At 42.4% G+C, this 10,945-nt stretch overlaps 1 protein-coding gene across 1 annotated transcript in view; it reads right to left on the bottom strand.

Moving 5' to 3' along the window:
* The window catches only part of TRPC4 (transient receptor potential cation channel subfamily C member 4), a 308,233-nt gene that overhangs the window by 49,194 nt on the left and 248,094 nt on the right, over window positions 1–10,945 (bottom strand). Inside the window, exon 5 of the mRNA XM_019525278.1 lies at window positions 5,740–5,879. Within this exon, the coding sequence (XP_019380823.1) occupies window positions 5,740–5,879 (140 nt within the window). The remainder of the gene's footprint in view (window positions 1–5,739; window positions 5,880–10,945) is intronic.

Here is a 10,945-nt window from a genome sequence, read left to right on the forward strand (position 1 = left end):
TCTTTACTATGGAGTTACTATCTAGGTGACTGCCTGGTCTTTGGAACTGACCAAACATTAATCACACAATCATTTTACAATGGCAAAGAGATAATCAGAAGGTCCCAGTTTTTGAAGCGCTAGTAACTTGGAACCCGCCCCCCCCCGCATCTTTTTACTGTTAAGCAAGAACATACAATATGAAGCTGACTGAGACAATAAGTACATAGCCCTACAATGTCACTATACAGTCACTTTTCAGAGCAGGATTCCACTCCAGCTATAAACTTCTGCCCCAAAAGTAGAAGATTTAGACACCATTTCATGTTAGTGGACAAGTACCACTTGTTCAATAAAATCACCCATGGGCAATCTCTTATAGGTGAAAATACACAGCAGTAGAAAGCACACTTAAGTTTCATAAAGCATCCTTGAATATAATAAAACTAATGGGGTTTGCATCTGATACAGAAAGTGGAATTTGATATACCAGTGCAAAACATACCATTTGCTCACAGAATCATAGAATCAATGAATCGGAAGGGACCTGGACAGATCATCGAGTCTGACCCCCTGCCATGGGCAGGAATGAACATTGGGGGTCGAAGGGGTCATAAGACCCCAGCCAGGTGCCTATCCAGTCTCCTCTTGAAGATTTCCAGGGAAGGTGAGAGCACCACCTCTCTGGGAAGCCTATTCCAGGCTCTGGCCACCCTTACCGTGAAGTAGTTCTTCTTAACATCTAACCTAAACCTATCCTCCCTCAGCTTGTGGCCATTGTTCCTGGTGACTCCAAGGGGGGTCCTGCTGAACAGACTTTCCCTGAGTCCCTGCTGCTAGCCCCTGATAAATCTGTAGCCAGCCACAAGATCCCCCCTCAGTCTCCTCTTGCAGAGACTGAAGAGATTCAGGTCCCTCAGCCTCTCCTCATAGGGCTGGCCACAGAGGCCCCCAACCATACGAGTGGACCTCCTCTGGACCCTCTCCAGGTTCTCTATGTCCCTCTTGAAGTGCGGCGCCCAGAACTGGACACAGTACTCCAGTTGCAGCCTGACCAGCGCCACATAGAGGGGGAGCAAGACCTCTCTGGACCTGTTAGTGATGCCCCTGTTGATGCACGACAGGGTGCGGTTGGCTCTGCCTATTGCTTTGTCGCATTGGTGACTCATATTCATCCTGGAGTCAATCCTGACTCCAAGATCAGTCTCTGCCTCTGTGCTGCTGAGAGGGTCAGCTCCTAACCTATAACCATAATGCTGGTTCACTCTCCCCAGGTGCAGCACCCTGCACTTGTCCTTGTTGAACCGCATCCTGTTCAGATCCGCCCACTTCTCTAACCTATCCAGGTCTGCCTGGATGTGGTCCCTGCCTGCCAGTGTATTCACTTTACCCCACAGCTTGGTGTCATCAGCGAACTTGAACAGGGTGCTCTCCACACCCTCGTCCAGGTCGCTAATGAAGATGTTGAACAGCACCGGCCCAAGGACCGAGCCCTGGGGGACTCCGCTGCCCACACCCCCCCAGGTCGACATCGACCCGTCCACCACCACACTCTGGGTGCGCCCCTGGAGCCAGTTTGCCACCCATGTGACCGTGCATTCGTCAATGCCGCAGTCCCTCAGCTTGCCCACCAGAATTGGGTGGGACACTGTGTCGAAGGCCTTCTGGAAGTCCAAGAAGATGACATCGACTTCCTCCTTCCCATCTAAGCTCTTTGTTACCTGGTCATAGAAAGAGACCAGGTTAGTCAGGCAGGATTGGCCTGGCACGAACCCATGCTGGTTACCCCTCAACATCACTTCCCCTGCAGGGCTCTCACAAATGTGGCCCTTGATAATTTTTTCAAAGACCTTCCCCAGGATAGAAGTGAGGCTGACTGGCCTGTAGTTGCCAGGCTCTTCCTTCCTCCCCTTCTTGAAAATAGGGACCACACTGGCCCTTTTCCAGTCCTCAGGGACTTGGCCCGAGCACCAGGAGTCCTCGAACAGCCGTGCCAATGGCTCCGCAATGACACCAGCCAATTCCCTCAGCACCCGCGGATGAAGGTCATCCGGGCCCGCTGACTTGGACACATCTAAGCCCTCCAGGTAATCCTTAACTAGGTCTGAACTAACAGTCGGGGGACTCGCATCCTTCCTGGGCCTCTCTATGCTATCACCCAAGAGCACCCCATTGTCAGCAGACAGGAACACGGAGGCAAAGAACTTGTTGAAGAGTTCTGCCTTCTCTCGCGCGTCCGTCACCAACTGCCCTGCCCTGCCCTGCCCTGCCCTGCCCTGCCCCATAGGGGTCCAATGTTACCCCGAGACTTCTTCTTGCTACCTATATACTTGAAGAAGGACTTTTTGTTATCCTTAATCCCAGAAGTTAATCTAAGCTCCAGTGCTGCTTTAGCCTCCCTTACCAAATCCCTGCAAGTTCGGGTCAGGGTGGTGTACTCCTCCTTGGTCCCTGTCCCCTGCTTCCACCGCTAGTACGCTTTTTTTTTTGCCCTCAGGCCAGCCTGGATATCCACGCTCAGCCATGAAGGTTTCTTGGACCCTTTTCCCACCTTCCTGCGCAGAGGAATTGCGCCCTACTGCACCCCAAGGATAGCCTCGTTGAGGAAGGACCACCTTTCCTGGACCCCCATACTAGCTACACCCTGGGCTCCGAGTGCCTCCCTGACTACTGCCCTGAGCACATCGAAGTTGGCTTTCCTAAAGTCAAGCATTTGCGCTGTGCTAGTTACCCTCCCCACCTTTCTCTGAATAGTGAACTGAATCATTTCATGATCACTGTCCCCTAGCCTCCCTTGTACTAGCACCTCCCCCACCAGGTCATCCGCAGAGGCTAACACCAGATCCAGTAAGGCGTTTTCCCTAGTGGGGATGAGTACCTCCTGCATGAGGTGTAGGTCCTGGACGCACGTCAGGAACCTTCATGAGTGGCTAGACCTGGCTGATTGCTCCTCCTAGTTGATGTCAGGGTAATTTATATCACCCATGACCACAACATCCTTTGCATCCTTTGGTCATAATACAATTGTTACCATTTTTCTTAAAATACAGATAGATCTAATTATGTTTATAATTGTCAATCAAAACTGGTCTCTTAAAATCGATCATGCCTTTATGAACATAAAATGTATGGCAGTTATAACCATGTATAATTTAATAATGCAGACAGACAGACTATATAATGGAATATGTACTGAATAACTTAAACGTCTTTTTAATTTCTTTTCCATTTTTAATAGGTATAGCATTATTTTTATCTTCATCCTTATCAACAGGCATAGATGAGCCCTTCCTCTGAGTGGTATTTAGGGCTATTTGGTTCAGAACTATGAGCTCTTGTAGACAACAACTTACTTGATCAGATGCTATGAATGGACTGGAAGAGCCAATAAAGATATGAAACATCTATCCCATCTTGAAACTGGGGTAAGAAATAAGCGAAGATGGTTCTAAGTCACCTTTACATTTCTATGACTCTGGAACCGGCCCTGGGTATAACTTAGTCCACCTTATGGGCTGCTATAAGGAATAGTCATCCGCTTGTTGCTTTAAAGCACGAGTAATATTATTTTTTCTTGGGAATATCTGCTAGGGCATAGAAGTACTATTCTTTTTACACAAAGGAGTTTATTTAGGAGGGCTGTCTGACTGTTCTGTGTTGTTGGAATGATTCTCAGCAGCTGGAGCATATCTGAGAATTGGGCATATATATTTATTGCAACAAATACAAGCAAAACTATATTTCAGGAAAAACAGGCACGCAAGGTTTGGCAAATAAAAGTAATGGGCATTTATCAGAATAGAAGCAATGGTAGCATTTGGAACCCCTTTCAACCTCATTTATTGTACAGCTGGGAAACTATATTTTGAGAATTTGAAATGAATGCAGGCAGTTACTAAGTTAACCTTTCATTATTTCAGTTCATTGCATCATTTGCATTGTTTGTGGTCTCTGTTTTAATCATTTCAGTGAAAATGGAGGTGAAAAAAGGAAGAACAAAGGATAGTTAGATCTAAAATAAACAGCAAGGAGAGCCGCAGAACTACAGGCTATGTTTTGTGGATTGTGTTTACATTTTGATTATGATTGGCATCATAACGTTAATTTGGAAGGTAATGGATGCATATTATTCCAGACACTGTCACCTTGATTACCAACGACACAAGCTGTTTGAGAGATGAAAGGATTATTGTGGTTTCAAATTAATTCTAAAATGAATAATTGGACATCTACAATGCTTAAGAAGGGTTTTGCATTATCAATGTGCTTATCATTCTGCAATTTGGAACAGTGAAATAGCTGTTGTGAAGTGATATTTTTAAATGACAGAACAGTTCACTAGCTTAGAATATCAGTGCCTCCCAAGACCACTTTTGAGCAGTGCAGAGGGTCTGGGTTTTAGTCATAGCTCAGAGGCACCCTAGAGGGTTTAAAGTTAGCATGGCCAGCCACTTCCACCCTGCTGGGTGTAGGGATGTGTCATAAAAGGGAGGTGATGAATCAGAATTGTGTAAGGTCTCTGTTTCACTCTATCAATTATCAGCTGGCATATGGACCCTTCTGGACATATGGCCAAATGGCATAAATTAGAGAAGCTCTTAAACTGATTTAAACATTTACCAAAGCTGCAGCCAGAACAGCTGTGGCTTGAGAATAGAAAGTTATATCCATCTCCTTCATACCTGCTCTCCTTTTACTGAGCCAATGCGTTTTGGCACAGGTGAATATATGCCCAAGTACATATTGGATGGCTGGTGGCAAAACAGCTGAAGTACATCATTAACTAAATGATGATGATGGCAAGCCAATAAGCAAGTTATTTTGGCCATGGCATAGTGAGAGCTATGGGACAGGTCATGACAAATTTTTCATGTGATAGTATTCTATTAACCAAGACCATTCTGAAATCTGAATATACCATTTTATTATGAATATTCATGATGTTATTGATTTACATGGAAAACAGGGAAAATGCAATGTGCTTCAGAGTTTTGAAGAGAATGAACAAGTCTAAGGATTATATTTTAAATATTGAAAATGTCAGTTTTATTAAAATCACAAAAAAGAGCTAGATAAGCAAAATGGACATATTTTAACTAACTATATTCCTGTTGAGCAAACCCTCCCCCCACCCCCCTACCAAAATATTTCAGTTAATTGATTAAATTGGGTTAATTTTGAATATCAAAACCAAAATGTGAGAATCTTCCTTTTTAGGGGGGTTTATTTTTCTAATTTGGGAGTTACTTTTTTATGCAACCTATTTCAAAACATTATACATTTTTTCTGAACAAACATGAAAATAAAGCCACATTTCAAGAAATTATGGATAGATTCTCTGACACAAACATTCTTGGACAAATGCCCACACTGAATAATAGTAAGCCTTTGCATTTTATAACACTTCTCACCAAACAGTCTTCAAATGCCATGTACAGGCACTGATGAATTTAGCCTCCTAACATCCCTGTGATATATATAAGAAGTATTAACTCATTCTCATTTGGGAAAAACTAAAAGCACATTAGTAAGATTATTGCATATAATTGTCCTACCAGGAACAAAAAAACAGCTCCCTTGATTCCTATTATTGTGGTTTAATGTCTCACCATAGATGCAAAAGATTAATTGAGAACACTGTACAGCTACGTTACCATGACTCTGAAGAAAGAATCAAGTACAGGAGTAAAGCAAAAAAATGAGCTTAGACCCTAAAATATTTGCTCATCAAGTTTAGCTGAACTATAAATGAATAATTACCTTTGAGTAGGCAACAAGTTTCAAAGAAATTGTTGCCAAGTATAAGGAGTTCATCACGAAATCCATTAGGTTCCACCAGTCATGAATGTAATCCTGAAGTCCACCATCCCACATCTGCTTAATTTCACCCCAGATAAAACCTGTAAATATAAAAGTATTCCTTCTAAGCATGTTTGTCAAAGCATGTCAGTCTTAGATTTCTCATTCTTGTTTTCAAATTCATTTTCATTCAACAGTATACAGCTGCATTTTCTTCTGCTTCCTTTGATTTACTTTTTCTTTCCATTTTAATGGGGAAAAATAAATAAAAGAAAAATGCACCAAACCTCTATCTGATAATATCAACTCTTCCCAAATTTTGTTCTTGACTATGTTGTAATGGAACATAATGGAAACTACATGATTGTAGAAAGTGGCCTCAATTTCAATTGAAATTTTCACCATTGCAAGGAATAGAAATCTTGACTTTTTATTCATAAGTGAGTAACAAGTCCCTATTTCCCAACAGTGTCTTTAGCAAAATATTTCTAGTAGAAACATTAAAAATATTGTTCACTTACTTTGAACTTGGCTAATGGGAAACTGTTCTCAGGCAGACAGTGCACATATCACTTTAGACAGGGCAATACAGAACTATTTCATCCCACTGGGAACGTTTGCATCTCATCTGATGTGAGCTCAACTTAATAGCACCAGTGAGAGTCATGTGAAAAATAAAGCATCCCTCAGAAGAATGCAAAGAATTAATGCTCACATAATATGATGTTGTTAAATGACAACATGCCATTTTAATGTAAGCTTTACATAAATATGTACATGGTCTTTTATATAAATATACTGGTGAGAATTTCATATTTTTCAGTTTTACTTTTTGTTTGTCTAAGTGAATTCAAGTAACATTACAGATGCCACATTACAAGCTGGACTGGAAATAGGCATGGGCAAACTGGGCAGCTGCCCAGGGCCCGGATGGAAAGGGAGCCTCAACTTGGTGAAAATAATAGTTGTTAACATTATTATCATTATCTGGTGGAGGGCCCAATACTGAAAGTTCATCCAGGGCTGCCAGGAGTCTAGGTATGATGCTGATTCAAAGTAAAGGAGATTGAAACTCTGTATATTTTGGGAAACAATCCCACATTTTTTTTCAATATCTGATTTGTCAACTGTTTCTAAGTAGTTTCCTTAAGTGACTTAAAGCAAAAGCCTAATGAGTTTTATATCAATAAAGTCTAGGATTAGAACTTGCCTTTCAGTCCTAACATTGTCACCTGATGACCTTCCCTCAGGCCTGCCTTCCAAGAAGTATTCTTTTCTTTACTTTCATTTCTGGCAAAAAGGACCACACACAAGAAACATGGAGACAACTGTGTAGGTGAAAATTCCCCTTTAAGGAAGCCTTACCAAGAGCTGCACCCGTATCATCACATCTAAGCAAAGTCTTCCTTGATTCTTCAAGATTAAGTAATGCCTAAGGAAATTATTCAAAAACAGTGTAGAATGGCACTGGGATGGTGGTTACTGTTTTTGTTTGTAATTAGTTTCATGAACATAAAGCAGATATATTATACAAATTGGTTCAGGTTAAGGCACCTGAATGCAAATTCTGCAAATAAATATAGGAAAAGAAACCAAATGACTAAAGTTACAGGGATATCCTAATTACCCATTGTCCAAGATAGGCACATATTTGATTCTATTTCATTAAAAAAAGATTTCTGCTGATTAGTAGTTGCATCTAATTGAGATGCTACTGCACAGTTGTTATTGTGCATTTTGTAGTACTTATATTAGCACTTATATTTAGTACTTATATTACTTAGTACTAAATAAATGAGTAGCAACCGGAGTTACTGTGCAGTAGAACTGGCAAGCTTCTTTTTAGGTGGCACTACTGTGCAGTATCTTAATAATACTGCTCAGTAACATATTAGCACTGTCTGCGGTGTGACATGCTACTGTGCAGTATTTTTCAGCTGCTGCATAGTCAGTGCCCCACGTAGATGTGTCCAGTGAAGAACTTCCTTCCTTCCTTCTTTCCTTTGTGTAATCTGATAGATGTGTTCCATAACAAAACAATTAACCATGTCATATGACTCTGTTATTCATTAATAATAGATTTGGTTAGAATTTTTAAGAGAAACTGTTTCATGAGAAAAGCCAGTTCATCAAACCAAAAATGTTTTGTCTGAAATGTCTAGGATTTGAATATATTTAAGAAAATCTAGATTCACAGCTGACTATGAACTCTGGTGTTCTCATTGTTTGCTGTACCATGCACTCTTAGCAGCCAACTGTAAGCATATAGGCCCAAGCTCCAAGATAACCACCTCCCTCCCAAGTAGATTTCCTTGGCTCCATGCCTCCTGGTGCTTTGAGGGTCCATTATCTGGAGTCTGAATGTTTTGGGTGTCTGAGCTCTTACTGGAGCTTGATACTAGGGCTGTGCAAAACAGCACCGTTTCATTTCGACTTCCATTTCAACATTTTGATGGGGCAGTGTTTCATTTTGAGTTTTGTTTCATTTCAAAAGCACTGTTCCGTTTCGTTTTGTTGAAACTGTTTTGCTGTTTCAACATTTTGTCCATAGGATATAATGGGGAAGCACGAAACTGCCTATAAATTTGTCACTTCTTGCCTGATTTGGATTAAACCTGAAGGGATGGGAGCCCCTTCTGAGGCCTTGAAGTTTGCCACGTTTCAAGATGATAGGTCCAGGAGTTTCTGCTGCTGACAAGCAAAACTCATGTCATGTGTATGTATGAAGGCACAGGGGGTGAAAAATGCAGGCAAGCCAGCCCCTGATGAGGCCACAAAGCCTGCCAGGTTCCAAGGAGATAGTTGCTGGGGTTTCTGGGAAACTACACCTCAGGCTGCTGACAAGCTAAACTTGTGACATGGGTGACAGAAAGCAGGGCAGTTCAAACAATACTGCCTTTTATGCAGTTTTTCGATCCCTCCCCCAAAGCACTGGGATTGGAAGAGACCTTAGGGAAGCATGACAATCACTGGCCAGCTACACACAGTCAATATGAGAGAAGTCCTTCCCCCCTCTTCCCCTCCCTCTGTTTATATATGTAAACAGAGTTAAGAAAAATCTCAACCACCACACCATATGGAGGAGTTAAAAAGTATTATCAGAATGTCGCACTACAGCTCCCAGACTCTAGTGTGATCCCTAGTTTGGAGACTTTCAGGCAGCAGGACAAAACCCTACCCTAATACCAAAGAAAGCTCTTGAATCTTTCCAAAGTACTATATAACAGGAATCTAGAACAGCAGCAGTACTATGGTAAGAATGTTAAACAGTTATGCTACTACATGTAGGAAAACAATTTCATTTTCAAAAATAAAGTGACTGGTACTCTGCCAAGGTAAAAAATAAACCTTGCACACCAATGGAACATGTCAAAGCCAGACCCAGGAGTCAGTCCTACAGGAAGAATAGCAGTCATCTGAACAAAACAAAAGAAGACATTGTTCTGTTTGGGGGAAAATTGTTGTGCAGAGCCAGCCAGATTCCAGGCAGCTGAAGCAGCTGCAGAATCACCCAAAGCAAGGACATTTGGATATTTAGAAATTTTTCTACTGCTCGGATTGTGCTTTCTGCCTTGTGCTGATTGGTTGGTTGCTCTAAATGTCTCTCTCACAGACACTTCACCTCAGCTCTATTCCACACCTGGACCTCTTACTATCATACATTTTGGCTTGTGTCCCTACAAACTTTATCCTCTACTTTTCTTTCCCATTATGTCTTCTCTTCATAAAAAATATAATCTGCGCCCCCTGCCCCCCCCGAAAAACCCCCAAACAATCAAGAAACTATTCAAAGAACTAACATGACATTCATCTCCATCAAATTATTCTCTCTGCCTGTGAGCTATACTATAGCTTTTTCACAGAAACTGCACCTGGTTATCGATTTAGTTTATAAATTTTGTGGGTAGAACTGTACTATTCCATGTTTGTTCAGTGCCTGACACAACAGGCCCCCAGTCCTGTGGTGGAACCAGTCATTGAAAAGGATACTATTTTGAAAACAAGAAGTGATAATGGGGTCAGTTAGCAAATCATTGTGATTCACAGATGGCAATTCTTGGAAGATGTCCATTAATCTGAACACTATTTTGTGTTTTATAATTGGTCAGGGCTATTTTTGGATGATGATATCTATATTATTTGCATTTGCTGTAATTAGTTAATTTAACGTATATGAACAAAAGCCATGTCTACTCAAGATGTTGACTGCACAGTATGCACAAGTACTAGGGCTGTGCAAGGCTTCAGACCATGCTTCGGATCTGGAGAAGCTTCGGACACTTCAGCATCTGAAGCAGCGTGTCCGGATCGAAGCGCTGGCTTCTTTAGGCTTTCCAAAGCTTCGGAGCCGCCTCGGAGATCCAGCCATAGGGTATAATGGGGAATCAATCAAATATCTATAACTTCATTTTTTTTGTCTGATTTGGATGAAACTTGCAGGGGTGGTAGCCTCTGCTGAGAGCATGAATCCTGCTAAGCTTCAAGAAGATCGGTGCAGGGGTTCAGGGGGAACTGCACCCCAAATTTCTTGAAAGCAAAATTCATGTCACGTGTATGTGGTACATCTCAGGGGGAGGTGAAAACTGTAGGGGTGGTGGCCCCTGGTGAGGCCACAAAGCCTGTCAAGTTTCAAGAAGATAGGTGCAGGGGTTTGGGGGGAACTCCACCTCAAGCTGTGGACAAGGAAAATTTGTGACATGGGGGACACTGTGTGTGTTAAGGCGCAGCAGGGTGAAAGCTGCAGGGATAGTAGCCCCTGCTGTGGCCACATAGCCTGCCAGCTGTCGAGGAGATAGGTGCGGGGTTCTGGGTTGTGGGGCCCTGTACCCCCAGCTGCTGACAGGCAAAACTCGTGCCATGGGTGCTTGAGCAACTGACTGTCTCTGTCTTGGGGCAGTTGATTGTCTGTATTGATTCTTTCCTCTCCTTAGTCTGTGGTTTTGTAGGTGTTACTCCTTGCTAATTAACTTGTTAATGAGTGGACACTGGAGTCAGAAGCTGACTGGCCAAGTTCGCTGATGACACCAAACTTTGGGGCAAAGCATCCACACCAGAAGACATGAGGGCGATCCAGGCTGACTTAAACAGGCTCAGCAAATGGGCAAACGAGAACCTGACGGTTGAAGCAGACCCAACGCATGACTGGGCGGTGAATGTCAAGGGCTAT

The sequence above is a fragment of the Gavialis gangeticus genome, unplaced genomic scaffold (assembly GCF_001723915.1).
Source record: "Gavialis gangeticus isolate Ggan-Ray unplaced genomic scaffold, GavGan_comp1, whole genome shotgun sequence".
Taxonomy (NCBI): Eukaryota; Metazoa; Chordata; order Crocodylia; family Gavialidae; genus Gavialis; species Gavialis gangeticus.